General features: G+C 41.1%; 1 protein-coding gene across 4 annotated transcripts in view; it reads right to left on the reverse strand.

Moving 5' to 3' along the window:
- TCTN3 (tectonic family member 3) overlaps positions 1-21,484 on the reverse strand; it is a 48,022-nt gene that overhangs the window by 11,452 nt on the left and 15,086 nt on the right. For 2 of the 4 annotated variants that reach the window (XM_086378864.1, XM_086378863.1), the window contains exons 3-16: positions 19,446-19,927; positions 19,083-19,251; positions 18,389-18,445; positions 9,750-9,892; positions 9,480-9,603; positions 8,759-8,877; positions 4,957-5,084; positions 4,582-4,690; positions 4,386-4,501; positions 3,596-3,631; positions 2,985-3,065; positions 1,783-1,908; positions 813-920; positions 66-160 (exon numbers count right to left, since the gene is read on the reverse strand). In XM_086378864.1, coding sequence (XP_086234990.1) covers positions 66-160; positions 813-920; positions 1,783-1,908; positions 2,985-3,065; positions 3,596-3,631; positions 4,386-4,501; positions 4,582-4,690; positions 4,957-5,084; positions 8,759-8,877; positions 9,480-9,603; positions 9,750-9,888 — 1,181 coding nt within the window. In that variant the 5' untranslated portion in view covers positions 9,889-9,892; positions 18,389-18,445; positions 19,083-19,251; positions 19,446-19,927. Of the gene's footprint in view, positions 1-65; positions 161-812; positions 921-1,782; positions 1,909-2,984; positions 3,066-3,595; positions 3,632-4,385; positions 4,502-4,581; positions 4,691-4,956; positions 5,085-8,758; positions 8,878-9,479; positions 9,604-9,749; positions 10,067-10,109; positions 10,486-18,388; positions 18,446-19,082; positions 19,252-19,445; positions 19,928-21,484 lie in introns of those variants that run through there. The other 2 variants (XM_086378865.1, XM_086378862.1) reach the window with 2 other exon arrangements.

The following is a 21,484-nucleotide window of genomic DNA, read 5'->3' on the forward strand; positions in this document are numbered from 1 at the left end:
CACATCACATATTCCCTACAGGTAGAGACAAATTTGTTAAAAATGATGTGGAAGCAAAGTATTACCTGAGATTGCATCCAGATATTGCATTCACTCCAAATTGTACTTCGTGTCTCTTAATAGAGCAAGTTCCATCACCCTGGCTCTGTAAGAGGGTCATCTGAGGTGGAAAGTGATGGTCAAGGAGATCATAAAAGCAAAAGTAGGCCGATTGGAAAATGTATGCTTAATATTTGCTTAACACTATTGGTACTTTACTAATATCATGATATTATTCAAGTAACATTTTTGCTTCCCTCTGGCAATGAAAACAGAGAATTATTGTTTTTCCAAAAATGACCATATACCTTAAATATCTCATTAAAATAAACACAATTCAGTCAGGATCCTCACCTTCAGCCAGTCTAATATAAGTTCGAAAGCCTTTGATACCATCTGCGTTTGAGAACATAATATATTAATAGTTCGGTAAAGGAAGTCCTTGGGGATTCCCTAGTGGCTCAGTGGTAAAGAATCTGCCTGCCAATGCAGGAGACATGGGTTTGATCCCTGGGTCAGAAAAATCCCCGGGAGAAGAAAATAGCAACCCACTCAAGTATTCTTGCCTGGAAAATCCCATGGACAGAGAGAAGAGCCTGGCAGGCTATAGTCCATGGGGTCTCAAGAGTCAGATACAGCAACGAAACAACAACAAAGGAAATCCTCACTACCTAAAAAATGGGGAATCACAGAATCGGAAAATCCAAAAGATCAGTAACTAAAGCTTTTGTCATTAGGCTGTAGTAGGCCACCCAGATACCCAAAAAGGATACTGAGTGTCTCATATCACCAGTTAGAACCAGGAGTGGCTTTCCGACAATATAGCCAGGATTCCCACTTCTAGACCCAGTAAGAGAAGCAGCTGTGCTCTGTTGGAAAGCCTGCAGAAAGAGTGAAGGAAAGTCAGTATGGAGAAAGTCAAGCTCACTCACTTTTCCGGTGTGGCCTCATGCCCTTCCTTAAGGCAATGCTGCAGGTTAGCTGCACTGAACAATCTGGCTTCCTTCCACAGTGTAGCATTTTGCAAAAATTGCTCCTCCAGCATCTTTTACTTTTTTCAATTCACTAAAATAAATCCTTATTCATATCCATCTGAACACTCCTTCTACCAAGGATTGCAACTAAAGATCTATCAAAGATCTCTCAATCCTGTTTTCCAAAATTACTATATTAACTCAGGGCTATGTTCAGTGTAGCTAGAATCAGAGGAGTTTAAATGTAATTTAGAACTATATTTTAATTAACTATAGATGTTCCACAGATGAATACTCTGAGTGACATGGGATTTAGTGAATCACTTGAGGGTAGAGTTGAGAAGAAACTGGACTCTGCTATGTTCAAAAGGAAAGAAAGTAGAAGAAAGTCAAAAGGTGGTGATCAAGACTAGAAACTTAAGCCGGACATGAATAAAATGCTGAATGTCCAGAAACATGAAAAAAGCTAGTTAAAGAATTTGTGTGGGATGTTAGCTAAGTTTATGATTCAAAATGACGATTTAAAAAAAGTGTTTGGCTTTGTGCGTGAAGTCCTGCTTTGCTGGGGGAATATGTTAATGAATAAACCTTGCTGAATCCTTATCACTCGAAGTTAAATTACAGAATATTAAATGTTGAGACTTCGGTTGACAGACTGAACTAGGCCTTCATATTCTTATTCTATCTTACATGTATTATAGAAGCAGGGGAACTATTTCTAACCCGATATTTCTTTCTTCTTGGTCCCCTATAAGAGAAGAACCCTAACCCTGAAGTGAATGATGAAATCTTGCTGTAATGAAGTGCCTGGCTCAACAGTTAGGTTCGTTTGTCCAAAACTGACGGAGACTTTCTGGATTCCAAAAGTCCCATTGGTCTCTATCTCATAGACGACCTGAAATACAAAAGTAGAATCAATTAATAAAAAATATTTTGTGGGCCAATTATGTTTAGGACAGATTTCTTCTTTTTAAGGGTTTTCCTATAACTGAATAAGTCAGAATGGTGACTATACTTAACAATACTGCATTGTGTATTTGCAAATTGCTAAGAGAGCAGATTTTAAAAGTCTTCATCACAAGAAAAAAATTGTAACTATGTGTGGTGATGAATGCTAACTTATTGTGGTAATTGTTTCACAGTATATACATGTATCAAATCATTATGCTGTACACCTAAAACTAATATAATTTATATATCAATTATATCTAAATTTAAATAATAACTGGATAAGGGAGACTACAAGTGTTATCTTAAAAATGCCAAATACAAATACTATGAAAAGATAAAAGTTGACTTCATATTATATCTATACATGAAAAAAGAAATTGAATAGAGCTCTTTGAAAGCATTCATGGGAGAGGTGAATTTATGATAAGAATTGAAAGGGACGAAACATAAATTTTGATTGCATGCAGAGAAAGTGAGTAGGAGCACAGGCAGAAGTGAACATGGAATGGAAATCTGGTTTACTTCGCTTTCACCATGTCTGAGGATGAGTTAAGATAGTAGCTGGAGATGGAAGTCATAAAAAGGTAAAGGTAACCTTAGATTTCTGAGCATAGGTTTTAAAATGATGCTTTCCAATAATTCTTACTTTTGTTTGTTGCTTAGAACAGAGAGAATAGAGGAAAAGAAGTTGACAAGTCTATTTCAGACTTTCAGGTGATACTGATTTTGTCAACAAAAGAAAGTGTGGTCAGTAAAAACTAAACAGACTGCACATGAGCAAAGAAAGAAGAATGATAAATAATCTTAATATTCTGGACACGAAATGACAGAGGACAGTAACGATGGCAACGACTGAAACACGCTGGGAGGTAGGTGATGGGCTCAGCTTTTGGCATGTTAAATTTCAGATAATGCACAAAAATTCACGTGGGGTTGGTCTGGTACTTAATGGAAGATGAAGCACCTCTGGTAATGCTGATCAACATACATTAGTCCCGAATCTGATGTCAGCACTCCTACCTGGGCAACAACATTCTGACACGTGTTTCCAGCCAACACAGGAGAGCCAGCCTGTGAGACAGGTGTTACAGGCACCTGGAGCTGGAACGGGAAAGAGGCAGAAGAAAGCATTTCCTCTTCTAGCTTATATATTATGCTGAAATGAGTATTTTTCCTTTCTGACAATCACCTTCCTTTCTCCTTCCACTGCCAGTCTACCACTTCAGGTCAAAAGTCATTGTTATTCAACACTTCCCAAATGTATTTTGGGGAACATTACTTGTATTAGATATAAAACAAAGGCTCCTCGGTCAAATAAGTTTTAGAAATACTGTATCTGACACATCCCTCTTAGAGATTGAGAAGGCTTTCTAGTGTATTAAAAACTTTAAGAACTCCATCCTAAATATAAGGTTTAACTTTATTTAATCCAAAGTTTCTCAAACTTAGCTAATACTTATGAACTATTCATATGATACTTATTAACACACAGACAGTTTTAGACTCATTCTTGAACAGCTTGATACATCACACATAATTCTCTTTTACCATTACAATCTAGAGTGAAACTGCCTCAGATGCAACGGAATCAAATATTCTCTTTTTCTTTTTCCTGATAAAAAGCATCATACCTCCATGTTCTGCAGATCACTCATACCTCTTGGAACCTGGTATAAGAGAACAGCAAGGACATGAGTGTGCATGTATCTTACATAAAATCTCCAGGAGCTTGTGGTTTCACATTTGTGGGAGGAAAAAAAAAAATCAACTCTTTTTTTCTACCTGATTCTTCCTTACACTAAAATGCCAGGAGCAGATTGAGGGGAGGCTAGATGGACTGCGATGCCCACCTCCTCTGAGCAGAGCTCTAACAAACAGCAAAAGCAGGAACTTCTGGTGAAACAGTGATGTCCCCCTCTCCTACCTCCCCTAGCGAATTCCATTAGCTGGGAGGGTGAGAATCTTTCATCCTGGCTACCTAACCCTACTTCTTTCATCTTTCTTCAGATGATAGGGCTTCTTGGCCTTCTGCCTTTTATGTAGCTCTTAGAAGGCGATGGCACCCCACTCCAGTACTCTTGCCTAGAAAATCCCATGGACGGAGGAGCCCAGTAGGCTGCAGTCCATGGGGTCGCTCAGAGTCGGACAGGACTGAGCCACTTCACTTTCACTTTTCACCTTGATGCATTGGAGAAGGAAATGGCAACCCACTCCAGTATTCTTGCCTGGAGAATCCCAGGGACAGGGGAGCCTGGTGGGCTGCCGTCTACGGGGTCGCACAGAGTCGGACACAACTGAAGCGACTTAGCAGCAGTAGGCATTCTGACTTCCAGTTCAGTGCTTTCCCCACAACCCAAAAGTGGGAAGCATGGTGACTTTTAAGTCCACAGTGGTGACAGTGGGGAAAGAAGGGACACCCACCTTCAAGACTGTGAAGTTACAGTAAGAGGCAGCATTGAGGGCAGGATCCGAGGTACAGCTATCTGCCAGATTCTTGAAGAAACGAGCACAGGTTGTACTTTTACTCTCCAGGAAACCTTAGAATTAAGGTAGTGGTAAATAACAAAGCCTACTTTTAAGTTGAACGAAAAGGGTAGCCCTGGTGTTCTGGACTCACCTGCAGGATTGCTCTTAGCACAGAGCCCCCCAGCTCCAACTCCTGCAGGCTGCCTCAGCAAGCTTATTACAGACCACTTGGGGAAGTAAGTCAGAATGGGGTCGCCAGCCTAAACAAAGGAGAGCAGAAATTTATTCACAGTGAGACTGGACTGAACTCCACCAGAAAAGAATAAGAAACAAAAGTTAACTCAGTAGCTTGTTAAAGTGGACAATACTTCCCTCCAAGACAGCTGACAATGGCTTACCTAGGTAATGGCTAGGTAAAGGTAATGGCTTACCTTAACTTTGAGGTGGGCACCTCAAAGATACTAGGTCAGTTGTCAGTATGAGAGGAAAAACCAACCAAACAATCCCTCCCCGTCCCCAGGCTCACCCTGTAGAAAGATGGTGGTGATTGGGTTTGGGATGTTGAAGTGAATGATTCACCTCCAAACTCTGTAGCCAGGGCCTGGAAGTTGGTTGCATTGACCTTTTGGAGCTTCTGGAGATAGTTTAATCTTGCTAAAATTTTTTAAAAGAAAGGTGGGTTAGATAAAAGAAAATCGTTCATTTTTATGTATCTGGAATACCAAGAAACTAATCTTTAAAAATATTTTTTTTTTTCTTTTTTTTTTGCAACCCTACAGACTGTACCCTGCCAGGCTCCATGGGATTCTCCAGACAAGAACACTGGAGTGTTCTTATTCAGGCATAAGATATACACAGTGAAGTATGCAAGTGCACTAATCTTAAGCATAAACTCAAGAAGTTTTAAACATTTATACACTTTTTTTTATTACTACTCAGATTAAGTTATAGATTTTCTCCAGAAGTTTCCCAATCAATGTGCCATCTTCAGAGACAATAATGATTTTGATTTCTATCATCTTATAGTTTATTATTAAGATCTGAGACAAGAATATGACCAAAGAGTGCCAGTCAGTTCCAAGCCTCTGATGTCAGGAATATATAAGGTTAGCAGTCTGTGATGAAAATAGGAGTCTCGGTAATGTGCACATCTGTCCCATTCTAGGTGAGTCTCTAGAACCACAAAATGGTACTGTTTCCATAGGAATATGGCAGAGTTGGAGACAATATCTGATTTGTCCTCTCCAAGTCTTCCAGTTTCCTCTAAACTTCAACTGACTAGTCCTCATAATAAAGTTTCCATCTTTCAAATATATGGATTTGTCATCTTTTATTCTTTTCACATTATAATTTCTACATTCAAGTTTTTCAAATACCTACCCAAAGGGTATTTTGGTAACAATTTTGTAATTTATATTATAGCAATGTATAAATCTTTCTAAACATCTGCAGCCATCTTCTTATGGCACTTCAGAACCAGGAAAGAGATGCAGATAAAGGCCTCTGATATTGTCCCCTGCCCAGAGCATGGCTTGTGATGAACACCACTCTGCTTTACCGTCCAAGTTTTCTGCTAACTTGAACAAAGAATGTAGCAGACAATGGTCCATACTAGTTTCTTTCATTCTTCATAATTATGGTCATTTGAACAGATTCAAAAGGAAATCAAGATCTGCCTCCCCAAAAGCTAATGAAGATGCCATATTACATAAGCCTGACCTTTATCCTCTGTGATCATAGGGTCCTAATCATTTGACTTTTCAGCTTTCTGATGGAACAGGAAATGAAGAAAACTCTCAATTGTGGGGCCTTTCACACTACTCACTTTCTGTGTATCTCCTAGGTCTGAATTACTCAAAGTCCAGTGCACAGACTAGCAGCCCCAGCATAACCTGGAAGAGTGTCAGAAATTCAGAATCTTAAGACACACTCCAGACCTACTGAATCAGAACGTGCGTGTTAGCAAAAACATCTCCCAGGTGATGTGTGTACATATTAGAGATCGAAAAATCTTTGCTCTGTAACAGGTGATGCTAAAGTTCCTGGTCTGCAGACTATCATCTTCCATCTCTGATCTGAAATGTTCACATTTTGAAGCTTCCAGAAGCTGTTTAATATACTATTTCTTTCAGAACTCATACCCTGAAAACCACATGGAAGAAATACTTACCTCACTAAAAAAAAAAAAAAATGTAGTTATATGTATCTTTACAAATGAAAGAACAAAAGTTAGAGTTAAGCTAAAAAAAAAGTTGAGATAGAAAATATCCATCTGGACATTTTTTCATGGCTTAACTGAGTAAGAGAAAGTTAACCTTTTGTCTCTCGCTTCAGTGCAGGGATATTGGAGGTAGTGATGGTAAGCAGGAATCATGCACCTAAGGGGCATGGGTGAGGATAGCAATAGAATTTTTGCCTAAAATTTCCAACATCATATATGGAATATTACACATAACAGGGCTTAAAGGTATTTAGACTTAGACTGATACAATTTCAGGTGTGGAGGGAGGCTAGAGGTCCTGTGGCCCAATCCCATTGGGAAATTCTGATCCTGAGAGGTAAATGAGTTGCAAAAGGCCACAAAGCCATCTGACAGAGCCAGGAGTAGGTCAGAGATCTTCTGATTCCTGGTCTAGGGTTTTCCCCACTTGGTCAATGTTGTACAGTCTCTGACTAATAATGTCTGTTACTGATGGTCATTATCAGCAAATATTAAGCACTGTGGACAAATTCATGGTCCATCCTTTCTATGTGCTGACAATTTACCTGGAGAGACACAACATTCATATAAAATGACAGCAATGCAAAGTATTCTATATGTCTAAGGGACTGGCTCTCAGGTGTTGTTGGGGAAACAAAGTACAGAAACATTGGTCTGGAAACTGTGCAATATAGCATGGGAGGCAGGAGGGGATTAAAAGCAGGAAGCACCAATTTGGATGTTATTGCGATATCCCTTGAGCGTTTTCACAAGGCTGGAAGTAGAAGGTAATAGGAAATTTAGGAAGTACGGTGTAGCTGCAGCCTTATTTTATACCTTAATTTTTTTGGTCGCACCTCAAGACATGCAGGATCTTAATTTCCTCACCAGGGAACGAATCTGGGTCCGTGCATTGGAAGCACAGACTTTCTACCACTGAACCACCAGGGAAGTCCTGCAAACTTACTTTAAAATGGAGCATTTGCCTTGCTCCCTTTATCTTCTCACAACCTGAATGGCAGCAAGGCTCCTGATAACTGCTTCCAAATTCAAGTCCCCCAAACCCAAAACTGGTTGTTTTAGGAAACAAATATAGTTTTGCAGTTTATTTTCTAACAGTTAGATGAAACCAGGATAAGCTGACTTCAGAGTATAAGGGACATTTAAGTCTTTTATGTAAGAACATCATTTTTCTTCTTAGACAATAAATTTTAAAAAGATATGTCAAATGTATATCTTTAGAAATGTTATTGTTATCACCAGCAAATTTCTAAGTCTATTTAAAAACTTTAATACCAACCACTTTTCATGTTTATTACACTCTGCAGTTACTGAACACTTTCACATTTAGGATTAGTGATATTTCTCATTTTCCTGTTGAAGAAATAAGCCTGGAAATGCTAAGGGATTTGTCCAAGTGTGCATGTCTGCTAAGTTGCTTCAGTCATGTCCAACTCTTTGTGACCCTATGGACCATAGCCCTCCAGGCTCCTCTGTCAGTGGGATTCTCTAGGCAAGAATACTGGAGTGGGTTGCCGTGCCCTCCTCCATTGGATCTTCCTGACCCAGGGATCAAACCTGGGTCTCTTGCAGCTCCTGCATCACAGGCAGATTCTTTATTGCTGAGCCACCAGGAAAGCCCACCACGTCTGTGCAGCAGTAAGTAGATGGAGGGCTGAGACCCAAGTTGAATGTTCTTTCCCCTATGCTGTTGCCTCATGAAATAAAAACAAGGTTGATACAGACTCATTTGTCAAAGACATTCATTCAAATAGTATTTGTTGCCTCCTATGTCAGGCACTGGGAATTCAGTGAGTGTCTTCATAGAGGTTGTAGCAAGTCAGGGATATAGTTTATCTGTAATTATCTGAGCTAAGAGGATGGACAGAAATTAAAGTTCTCTATGGGTTTTCTGATCCACAGCCAATAGGGCAAAAGAGATTGCCAATGTTCACCAATAAGAGAAAAAAGAGAGAGTGGGGGACAGGTAGAGGATAGGGAGGATGATAGACATCCAAGGGGGTGAGAAGGGAAGGTTTAAAAAACAAAGAAAAGGAAAAAAGTCAGAGACTAAGCTAACTCTCAAAAAATATTAGGCAATACAAATAGCCAGCATATTTCTACTCACAATTGTTCACATGGACACAAAACTGCTTGATTCCATTTGAATCCATGAAAACTCTCGAAGGAAATGGGGAATTACTCCTGAAGATAAGAGAGTTGTCTACACACACCCAACTTGCAGACCTATAAGGAAACAGGAGGAAGAACAAGTACATTTAGAAGGAAGATTATATCCAAAGAAGGGTGCCCCACCTCTGTCAGTCAGATGCCAAAAAGAGGACTCCTTGGGCAGCTACGGGACAACACGAAGGTTCTGTTCTATTGGGCAGCCCTGCTTTAGCGCATCGGGAGAAGACAATGGCACCCCACTCCAGTACTTTTGCCTAGAAAATCCCATGGACGGAGGAGCCTGGTGGGCTGCAGTCCATGGTGTCGCTAGAATCGGACGCGACTGAGCGACTTCACTTTAACTTTTCACTTTCATGCATTGGAGAAGGAAATGGCAACCCACTCCAGTGTTCTTGCCTGGAGAATCCCAGGGACGGGGAAGCCTGGTGGGCTGCCGTCTATGGGGTCGCACAGAGTCGGACACGACTGAAGCGACTTAGCAGCAGCAGCAGCAGCAGCTTTAGCGCATCAGAAGAGGGACAGCGCTCCTGGGAAAAACCAAGGGAGTTCCATTCCTTGGAGTGGACGTGGGGGTGGGAGGCACGACGGCAAAACTCTTCCTACTTCCAAGTATTACTTAATCCCCTTTAGGATTCAACCTGAACATCGCAGCTCACCTCACGCTGCCTGGAAGGCAGAAGGAGAAAACTGTCCTCGGATGGAGAAGATAGCAGTCACTGTCGCAGCAGCAATTTATATCGCAGGCACCGGGTGTCAAGTCACAGACACAGATCGGTAGGACTATGAGAGTACAACATAAAACACAGAGAGTGCGGTGAGGATCCCTAAACTCTTCCAAGGTTCTTTCGACAGCCCCACTCCTTACTTTATGGGAATTCACTTGGATCTAAGTCGTTAGTTTCCATCCCCACATCCTTTCCCCTCACCTGGGAAGAGGTCCACGGTCTTATTCCCCGGTGTCGAGGAGGTCACGACAGTAGGACCCGCCGTAGAGATCCCAGGCACCTCTGAGGATTGAAGGGTCCCGCCCTGCGTCCGTGGCCCCAGCTCCGAATGGGTGGGCATTGCCCTAGACGGAGACGGAGAGGGCTGAGAGAGGACCCTCTCGGGGACCATCAGGAAGAACACCTGCAGTAGCGAGAGCTTCAAGCTAAACATGGGGCAATACAGACCACCCCCAACCCGCCCCAAAGGGTTTGAGGTGGGTTTCGGCGGTCGCTAGACGCGTCGCTAGAACGTGGGTGGGAGGAGTCGCATGGCGTCTAACGTCATCCATATGCGCCTACCCATTGGCTCAGGGCGATGGCCGGGAACTCTTCAGCCAATGGAAGCCGGCGCTGTTACAAATCCTAAGCATCTTTCAGTCGGTGCCCTCCTCCTGCGACCAGGCCCTCCCAGGTCTCCGTCGCTTGGCAACCGACAGACAGGTGAAGGAGCCCTTGCCTCTTCTCTCCGCTGAGTGGCAGTAGGAGTTCAGCCAAAAGCCCGTGCGGCTCTGACTTCGCCTCCAAGAGGGCCGAGTCCTTCCTTGATAGAGGAAGCCCCAGAGGCTAAAACTAGAATTGCATCTTTTCCACTCCGGATTCTAACGCTGAGAATCCTTTTCTAAAGGATATTCTCAAGGAAGAAAGTACACTGAAGGTCACATACCTTAAAAAAAAAAAAAAATCTCATCTATAATATTTTTGGGAAAAACATATTAGAAAGATTCAGCTCCTTCAGTTTTAACATTGAGAACATTTTCTTTAAATTTAAAAAATAGCCAAGGGACAGAGAAGACTTTTTTTTTTGCTGTTATTATAAATCGCAACTTTTTTTTTTGCGCCGTGGCTTGAGGTTCTCTGACCAGGGATGGAACCCAGGCCTATTTGATAGCCAAGGCCCACTGGACTGTCAAGAAATTCCCTAAATTGCCACTTTTTGTAGCCCTCTTTAGAAAATTTTGTTTCTTTCCCTGAAGTGTTGTGCCTCTTCTGACTCCCTAGTGCAGCGCTGGCCAATAGAACTTTCTGCAGTGTGAGAAATGTTCTGTATCTACACTGCTCAGAATGGCAACTTCAGGCTGTATGTGGCTACTGTGCACAGGAAAAGATAGTGAAAGTAAAAGTCTCTCAGTCGTATCGGATTCTTTGCGACCCCATGGACTATATAGCCCATGGAATTCTCCAGGCCAGAATACTGGAATGGGTAGCCTTTCCCTTCTCCAGGGGATCTTCCCAACCCAGGGATCGAACCCAGGCCTCCCTCATTGTAAGTGGATTCTTTACCAGCTGAGCCACAAGGAAGCCCAAGTGTGACTGCTGCTGCTGCTAAGTCGCTTCAGTCATGTCCGACTCTGCGACCCCATAGACGGCAGCCCACCAAGCTCCCCCGTCCTGGGATTCTCCAGGCAAGAACACTGGAGTGGGTTGCCATTTCCTTCTCCAATGCATGAAAGTGAAAAGTGAAAGTGAAGTCGCTCAGTCGTGTCCGACCCTCAGTGACCCTATGGACTTAAGCCTACCAGGCTTCTCCGTCCATGGAGATGTTGCTGCTGCTAAGTCATTTCAGTCATGTCCAACTCTGTGCGACCCCATAGACGGCAGCCCACCAGGCTCCCCCGTCCCTGGGATTCTCCAGGCAAGAACAGTGGAGTGGGTTGCCATTTCCTTCTCCAGTGCACGAAAGTGAAAAGTGAAAGTGAAGTTGCTCAGCCGTGTCCGATTCCTCGAGACCCCATGGACTTCGGCCTACTAGGCTCCTCCGTCCATGGGATTTTCCAGGCAAGAGTACTGGAGTGGGGTGCCATTGCCTTCTCCATGGACATGTTAGATATGCATTAAATATTTAAAAAAATATTGTTTTGTTGAACTCTTTAGATTTAGCTCCTATGAATATTTAATGTTTATATTAATTATGAACTGCATTTCTTTATATACAATTTCTATAACCAACTGGAGACTATTCTAGATTTCCAAGTTTGCATTTTACTCTTTAATTCTAATCAATGATAAATCAATGATGTTATTAGTGAATTTATTCGTGTTGAAAAAAGAGTCTGTTGATTGAAGTAGTTTCAGGGTTGAGTGTAGGGAAATAATATTAATGGATTACTGAGTTGTTTTTTCTTATTTTTGGATTTTAGCACTTCACATGCTTTTTAAATCCTTGTTTTCTCTTTTTTGTTATAGTGGAGCAAAAATATTATTGTACTTTTGTTGTGATACATTTGTAGGAAACTCTGTAATACAGAACTCTCAGTTCTTTTGAGATATTAAAATCTGGAAGATAATTTTGAAGGACAGGAAGTCTATTCACATGTTTCACACAGATGCCAATTTTAACATGAGGATTATATTGAACTAGCTTAATGTATCACCTCAGAAGCAGAGATTTCCAAAAAAGATCATACAATACTGGCAGATGTCTGGGTTTGGTACTAAAAGAGTTCAGTGTGTACTTAGAAATTTAACGAAGAGATTGAATCAAGATGGCAGATTGAGAACAAGTTCTAGTCTCTCCTGACTCTTCCCCTCTTTAGACTATCTCCAGAATCTTTAAAAATTACAAGAAAGTTACATGAGCACACACAGTCGTGTGCATCCATGCACATACATTGATACTGAAAAACATGAATGAGTGCTCTCAAAGGACCAGACATTATGACAATCTTTGAAAAATAGAAGGCTCACAGGACAGGATTATAGTTGGATATACAAAAGCTGTATAAGCAGAGGCTTAATATTGAAATAGGTGTGGCTCCTGGGGATGTTCTAAGCACACAAAAAGAAGCTATTGATATCAAAGGGCCCTTGGACAATAGAGTTACTGATTGAGGTACCACTGTAGGAAGAGTCAGGTAGGTCAGCCTTTCAGCCTTGCTTCCATGTGCAAACAGTGGATACAAGAACTTGCTCCGAAAGAAGGCAGGGACAGCCATGTACGCACTTTTATTAAAAAGATAGGACAGGGCCCTGGATAGTTTTTGACGTCGAGGAGGAAGAGAGGCCTCACATCTTGAAGGCCGGTATCAGTTCCCCTTCTCAAGGTGCACATCCAACATTCCCTCCTCCACAAATCTACCAAAGACATAGGTTAAAAAGGATGCACTACTTTCAAAAGAACAATAATAAGACTCACAGCTGACTTTTTAACAGAAATAAGGAAAGTGGAATAATGTCTTGAAAGAAGTTAACCTAGAATTTTAACGTAACCTTTAAAAATGAAGATGCAAATGTGTTTAGAAAACAAAAATTAAGAAAAAAATTTTTATTACAGATCCTCACAAGGAATTGCTAAAGAGAATTGTTCAGGCTAAAGGAAAAATGATCCCAGATGGAATGCAAAAATGCTGGAATGTATTAAGAGCAATGGAAAGGACAAATACAAGGTGAGTATATAAAACAATTGTATTCTGATATTATAGAAATTAAAAATTAGAAAATAAAAAGCTTTAGGGGATAAAATTTATAACATAAAAAATGAAATCAGTTCACTTTAGTTTCAGTCACTCAGTTGTGTTCGACTCTTTTCGACCCCATGGACTACATACAGCACACCAGGCCTCCCTGTCCATCACCAACTCCTGGAGTTTACTCAAACCCTTGTCCATTGAGTCAGTGATGCCATCCAGCCATCTCATTCTCTGTCGTCCCCTTCTCCTCCCGCCCTCAATCTTTCCTAGCATCAGGGTCTTTTCAAATGAGTCGGTTCTTTGCATCAGGTGGCCAAAGTATTGGAGCTTCAGCTTCAGCATCAGTCCTTTCAATGAACATTCAGGACTGATTTCCTTTAGGATGGACTGCTTGGATCTCCTTGCAGTCCAAGGGACTCTCAAGAGTCTTCCCCAACACCACAGTTCAAAAGCATCAATTCTTCGGCACTCAGTTTTCTTTATAGTCCAACTCTCACATCCGTATATGACTACTGGAAAAACCATAGCTTTGACTAGATAGATCTTTGTTGATAAAGTAATGTCTCTGCTTTTTAATATGCTGTCTAGGTTGGTCATAACTTTTCTTCCAAATAGCAAGCGTCTTTTAATTTCTTGGCTGCAATCACCATCTGCAGTGATTTTGGAGCCCCCCAAAATAAAATCTGTCACTATTTCCATTGTTTCCCCATCTATTTGCCATGAAGTGATGGGACCAGATGCCTTGATCTTAGTTTTCTGAATGTTGAGTTTTAAGCCAACTTTTTCACTCTCCTCTTTCACTTTCATCAAGAGGCTTTTTAGTTCCTCTTCACTTTCTGCCATAAGGGTGGTGTCATCTGCATATCTGAGGTTATTGATATTCCTCCCAGCAATCTTGATTCCAGCTTGTGTTTCATCCAGTCCAGCATTTCTCATGATGTGCTCTGCATAGAAGCTAAATAAGCAGGGTGACAATTTGCAGCCTTGATGGACTCCTTTCCCTATTTGGAATCAGTCTGTTGTTCCATGTCCAGTTCTAACTGTTGCTTCCTGACATGCATACAGATTTCTCAGGAGGAAGGTCAGGTGGTCTAGTATTCCAGTCTCTTGAAGAATTTTCCACAGTTTATTGTGATTCACACAGTCAAAGGCTTTGGCATAGTAAATAAAATAGAAGTAGATATTTTTCTGGAACTCTTGCTTTTTTGATGATCCAACTGATGTTGGCAATTTGATCTCTGGTTCCTCTGCCTTTTCTAAGTCGAGCTTGAACATCTGGAAGTTCACGGTTCACGTACTGTTGAAGCCTGGCTTGGAGAATTTTGAGTATTACTTTGCTAGCATGTGCTCCTGCTCTGCTGCTGCTGCTAAGTCGCTTCAGTTGTGTTCAACTCTGTGCGACCCCATAGACGGCAGCCCACCAGGCTCCCCTGTCCCTGGGATTCTCCAGGCAAGAACACTGGAGTGGGTTGCCATTTCCTTCTCCAATGCATGAAAGTGAAAAGTGAAAGTGAAGTCGCTCAGTCGTGTCCAACTCTTCACAACCCCATGGACTGCAGCCCACCAGGCTCCTCCATCCATGGGATTTTCCAGGCAAGAGTACTGGAGTGGGGTGCCATTGTCTTCTCCGTGCTAGCACGTGAGATGAGTGCAATTGTGCAGTACTTTGAGCATTCTTTGGCATTGCCTTTCTTTGGGATTGGAATGAAAACTGACCTTTTCCAGTCCTGTGACCACTGCTGAATTTTCCAAATTTGCTGACATATTGAGTGCAGCACTTTCACAGCATCATCTTTTAGGATTTGAAATAGCTCAACTGGAATTCCATCACCTCCACTAGCTTTGTTCGTAGTGATGCGTCCTAAGGCCCACTTGACTTCACATTCCAGGATGTCTGGCTCTAGGTGAGTGATCACACCATTGTGATTATCTGGGTCATGAAAATCTTTTTTGTACAGTTCAGAGAAGCCTGGTAGGCTATAGTCCACGGGATTGCAAAGAGTTGGACACAACTGAGCGACTTCACCTTCACCTTCTGTGTACTCTTGCCACCTCTTCTTCATATCTTCTGCTTCTGTTAGGTCCACACCATTTCTGTCCTTTATTGTGCCCACCTTTGCATGAAATGTTCCCTTGGTATCTCTAATTTTCTTGAAGAGACCTCTAGTCTTTCCCATTCTATTGTTTTCCTCTGTTTCAAATAGACAGAAACTCAAATTCTTAATGAGCACAATGTAGCCAAAAGATGATATTTCAGCTCCTTTGTAGCGAGTTGGGGTTATGTACATAGTTCTGATCCATGAGCTATACATTAAAGAACTGATGAGACTTTAGGAAAATCTCTTTAGAAAATAAAAGTCCTTTTCCTCCCTTCTCAATGTTGCTACTTTAATTTTGAGTGAAATGGCTGGAGCTCTACCAGTCATTTTGGAACATGAGAAGAAATATAAGCAAAGATAAGCAACAAAAGGGAAGAAACCTGGATCCCCGACAACCATGGAAACTTCATGCTTGCCCAGGACTTCCTATCCCTGGATATCTTTCATACAAAGAAATAATTTTATAAAAGGGGTTTCCCTGGTGGCTCAGATAGTAAAGAATCTGCCTGCAATACAGGAGACCTGGGTTCAATCCCTGGGTTGGGAAGATTCCCTAGAGAAGGGAATGACAATCCACTTCAGTATTCTTGCCTAGAGAATTCCATGGATAGAGGAGAATTTTATAAAAGACCTCAACTATTTAAGTCATAACATACTTTAGTGGCTTACCCATACTTATGTAATAATTAGAACTCTCAAAGATTAATTTACATGATTGCTTTAAATATATTTACGTATTTAAATTAGAATTTGTAGAAAAATCGAAAGCAGAATTCAAACTAGAATTAAACTAGAATCTCTCTGTTGGCATTTGTTATTTTTTTGTCATTCGGTTTGTGATCTTCCTAGTTGTAGATATGATGGATTTTGGGTCAAAACGTGAACATTTTGGATATTATGTTATGGGTGGGGCTCTGTATCTTAATTAACTTCTCTTTTAGCCAGCCTCCTCTGACACTGCTCTGGAAGGGATGTGTACACCCTTGGCAGCACACTTCCATTACTACCAGATGGTAGTGAAAGCCCCAGTTCCCCACCCAGCCTCCACTGATAGTCCAGGGAGCAGCACCTCTTGTTACTGCTGGGTGGGGGTAAGAGCCAGCTCTCTCTAAGTGTGGGATGTATAAGGCAAAAAGAACTTTTGTTCTTTGTGTCATTTCTAGAGTTTCTAGGTTGCTAGCCAGTCTGCCTTCTTCTCTCCAGCTTTTAGAATCTCTCTCTCTTATATATATATAGGCTTCCCAGGTGGCGCTAGCGGTAAAGAACCTGCCTGCCAATGCAGGAGATCTAAGAGACATGGGTTCAATTCCTGGGTGGGGAGGATCCCGTGGAGGAGGCAATGGCAAGCAACTCCAGTACTCTTGCCTGGAAAATCCCATGGACAGAGGAGGCTACAGTCCACAGGGTCGTAAAGAGTCAGACAGGACTGAAGTGACTTAGCACATGCACATGTTTATAGTGTACGGAGTTTTCAGTTGTACTTAAGCAACAGGAATATGGAAAAATATATCTATTCTATCTTCATCGAAGCATATATTTGTTTTATTACAGAGAAGCATTGCTGAATCCCTCATGCTGCCATAACTGAAAGTCTCTCTACTTTTCTCTTAAACATTTTTTCCTTCCCTCTACTTTACAGTTTCTATCACCCTGCTTATTTAACTTCTATGCAGAGTACATCATGAGAAACGCTGGGCTGGAAGAAACACAAGCTGGAATCAAGATTGCCGGGAGAAATATCAATAACCTCAGATATGCAGATGACACCACCCTTATGGCAGAAAGTGAAGAGGAACTAAAAAGCCTCTTGATGAAAGTGAAAGTGGAGAGTGAAAAAGTTGGCTTAAAGCTCAGCATTCAGAAAACGAAGATCATGGCATCCGGTCCCATCACTTCATGGGAAATAGATGGGGAAACAGTGGAAACAGTGTCAGACTTTATTTTGGGGGGCTCCAAAATCACTGCAGATGGTGACTGCAGCCATGAAATTAAAAGATACTTACTCCTTGGAAGGAAAGTTATGACCAACCTAGATAGCATATTCAAAAGCAGAGACATTACTTTGCCAGCAAAGGTTCGTCTAGTCAAGGCTGTGGTTTTTCCTGTGGTCATGTATGGATGTGAGAGTTGGACTGTGAAGAAGGCTAAGCGCCGAAGAATTGATGCTTTTGAACTGCGGTGTTGGAGAAGACTCTTGAGAGTCCCTTGGACTGCAAGGAGATCCAACCAGTCCATTCTGAAGGAGATCAGCCCTGGGATTTCTTTGGAAGGAATGATGCTAAAGCTGAAACTCCAGTACTTTGGCCACTTCATGCGAAGTGTTGACTCATTGGAAAAGACTCTGATGCTGGGAGGGATTGGGGGCAAAAGGAGAAGGGGACGACAGAGGATGAGATGGCTGGATGGCATCACTGACTCGATGGACGTGAGTCTGAGTGAACTCCGGGAGTTGGTGATGGACAGGGAGGCCTGGTGTGCTGCGATTCATGGGGTCGCAAAGAGTCGGACACGACTGAGCGACTGATCTGATCTGATTACTAATTTAACTAATAATCATCCTCAATAATCTAAGTTAAAAAATAGAATTTGAATGCATTCAGAACACTCTAATTATCTCTTGGTGCATAACAAACCATACCAAAATTCTGTGGCATAAAATGACAACTGCCTTATAATCACTATGGATTCTCTGGGTCAGGAATTTGGACAGGGTACAGCAGAGATGGCTTATCTCTGGTTCATGATATCTGGGATCACTGCTGGCAAGACTTGGATAGTTGGGGGAGACTACTGGATGAGGTCCAGAATCATCTGTAGGTCTATTCACTCACATGTCTGGCGGCTGGGCTGGGAATGCTTGAAGGTTGGGCTTAGTTGGGCCTGTTAACTGGAATGCTAATGACATGGTCTCTTCTTGTGGCTTAGGTTTCCTCACAGTATGGTAGCCTCAGGATCATCATCACCTCAGACTTTTTCAGTGGTGGCTCAGGGCTTCAGGAAAGAGTGTTCTAGTGGACAAGGCAAAAGCCGAATGGTCTTTTTGGATCTAGCCTTAAAAGCCATTTGATGTTACCTTAGTCAATTGGCTGAGACATCCCATCCTCGTCCCCTTGACCTCGCTATGGAAGGGCTGTAAAAAAAATTGAGGCCAATTTTTTAAACTGCCGCAAAATGTATAGAAACTTCGAGTATCTTTTATATAAAAAGTATAAAATAAATGTAAAAAAGTTTACAAACAATGGCTTAAAGAAATTATTTTTTCTTCTAGTATATTCAATATTGGGCTTCCCTGGTGGCTCAGAAGGTAAAGAATCCACCTGCAATGCAGGAGACCTGGGTTCTATTTGATCCCTGGGTTGGGAGGATCCCCTGAAGAGGGCATGGCAGTCCACTCCAGTATTCTTGCCTGGAGAATCCCCATGGACCAGAGGAACCTGGTGGGCTGTAGTCCATGGGGTTGCAAAGAGTCGGACATGACTGAGCGACATATACATATACAAATACATATGCATGTACATATTCAATATTATCTGCTAAGTACAAAGGCCAAATATAATGATAATTAATGACAATCAAAATTTAAATTAATTTAAATATAATCAAATGTTTTAACTGTTTTCTGAAATTTAACTAGGTATTATTATTATATAATATAAAGTTTATATTATTATAAAATTATATTATTATATTTTTAATAATATTTATCATTATAGCTACCAATGTGAAGAATAAGTGTTGTGTTTAATACATGTTATATCTAGACTTACATATATACAAAGGCAGGAGGAGAAGGGGCCGACAGAGGATGAGATGGTTGGATGGCATTGCCAACTCAATGGACTTGAGTTTGAGCAAGCTCCAGTAGATGGTGAAGGACAGGGAAGCATGGAGTGCTGCAGTCCATGGGGTCACAAAGAGTCAGATACGACCGAGCAGCTGAAAAACAATTGTTTAATATTGTTAAGTTTTCCTCAGATGCCACGTGCAACTGTTGTAAAAACTGTTAAATATTGGATATAAAGAGTTTAAGAAAGTGAACACTCTGCTTTATGACATATTTTACTATTCAAAAACCTACTGTGGTCATGAAATTTGAGAAGAAAGATACAGTGAGCTAAATGTTTTCTTACCTATTTCTCCAACTCAAATGTTCCTCATGCTTTGACACTTTGTCCATCTCTGATGTCAGCAGTGCCACAGTCTTCTCTTCTTCATTTGGACACATGTGACTTTTGCCAAATTTGTTATTTGGGGTTTTCTGGTTTACGGGTCCCTCTAAGGTGCGGAACTAGAGCAGGGACCCTTTGCCCGAGTTTGAAGGCGTTAACCACTTCTCTGGGAGCATGAACTTTACAACTCGGTCTAATCACTCTCGCTGCTATCTCCAGTTCTGAGTTCATAATCCAGGGAGCTTCCAAGAACATGAAGTTCTTTCAGTGGTGTTTCCACAGTAAATTTTGCCCCAGCTCTCAGGTTCAGAAGTTGATGGGATGCCAGTTTGACCCATAATGTGGAGCTCTGACATCTGGAGGGTGTGATCACACTTGGTACTCACAATGTTTCTTGACCTTTAGAGGTGAGTCATAGCTTCAGTACATTGAATTTTCTTATTCTAGGGGAAAGAAGGATTCATTTAATCAAGCAGAACCCTTGTATCAGTGAGCCTAGACAACCTCCAAAACGTTAAGGCCTCTATGTGTATTTATTCTCTAGAATTTCTTCTCCATATCTGAGAACTGTGGTCAGAATTCAGTCTAGAGATGATCTCAAGGTCTCTACCTCCTATTTGGAAGCTGTCTAGGGATTTCTTCCAGAGAATATGTTTACAGTTCATACTTTACAGTAATAAAGATTTATTTGAATGAATACCCATCTCTTTGGGAAAGAGCTCTTTCACTAGTCAGTCAGCTATAGAAGAGCTCAAAATGTGTTGTGCAGAGAACACAATCTCTTTACCCCTCTTTCCCATTCATTAGTCAGATCCATATCATCCACATCAGTATCAGTATTTGTAATTCATTTAAGTGTATACATTCCTTTTTTAAAAACCTGGAAATGGTATCTGATGTTACTTTTCTCATGGCTATTTACAACTAATTGTGGAGTAAATAATTTGTCCACATTAAAGACATCTAAGATCCCAGGGACGGGGGAGCCTGGTGGGCTGCCGTCTATGGAGTCGCACAGAGTCAGACACGACTGAAGCGACTTAGCAGCAGCAAGATCTCAGAAGGCAGTGGGCAGAAGCACTTAAATTTTGATTGAGGCTCTCTTAACAGTACACTGAAGATGACACCCAGATAATGTCTGTCTGATTATTCCTAGCAGTCTGATGCCAAAACCCACGCCAGTCTATACAGTTTCCACATTTGGAATGGCAGTTATATGAGTAGTAGAGTATTTATATAACCATCCTGTAGAAATTAAATTATCTGAATATCCTTTCCATCCAAAAAATGTTTTAAATTTTAATATGTTTGTTGTTTTCAGTATTACAAATTGGAAAAATCTTTTAGTGAATTTATGAATATAAAAATAATAGCTTATTAATGCCAGCTAACCACTGAATATATTTGATTTAACTTGTACTTTCAATTCTTCTCCCCATCTTATCTCTCTCTCTTTTTTCCCCTCCCTTCTCTCTCCCTTTTAAAACACATGTCAGATATTATAATGTTTTAAATGGAGTTCCTAACAATTTTACTCAGAGAGCTGTAAATATGGACAATGGAAATTACCTACATGGAAAATGGCTTATTATTTCATAGAGAATTTTTTTTTAAGTAGTTTCCTTTAATCTTACTGGGGGGAGAGTCTATGCAAAAATTTTATTTCCTGGAGTAGTCCTTTCTGAGCTGTTATGTCTGTTACGCTTCTTGCCAAAGTTCAGAAGGGCAATAGCTCTTTCCTCAAGATGGTGTGATAATGGGATGTTACATTGTTCTTGATGTGAAGCAAAGCGGTAATGCCCAAAGGTTAATTAAAATAGAGTTAATATGCTTTAAGGAAAAAGGCAAAGCCTTTTCCTTCCCTCTACTTTTGAGTCTTCCTGTTCCCACCTACCACAAAGACTTGAAACAATAGAGTCAGCAAAAATAATATTTTTATGTTCACTCTTTTTAAAAAAAATTTGTTCATTCTTCTGATATATCTTATTTTGTTTATTTAA

The sequence above is a fragment of the Bos grunniens genome, chromosome 26 (assembly GCF_055505025.1).
Source record: "Bos grunniens cultivar Pamir isolate PY7600 chromosome 26, Bosgru_T2T1.0, whole genome shotgun sequence".
NCBI classification, from domain to species: domain Eukaryota; kingdom Metazoa; phylum Chordata; class Mammalia; order Artiodactyla; family Bovidae; genus Bos; species Bos grunniens.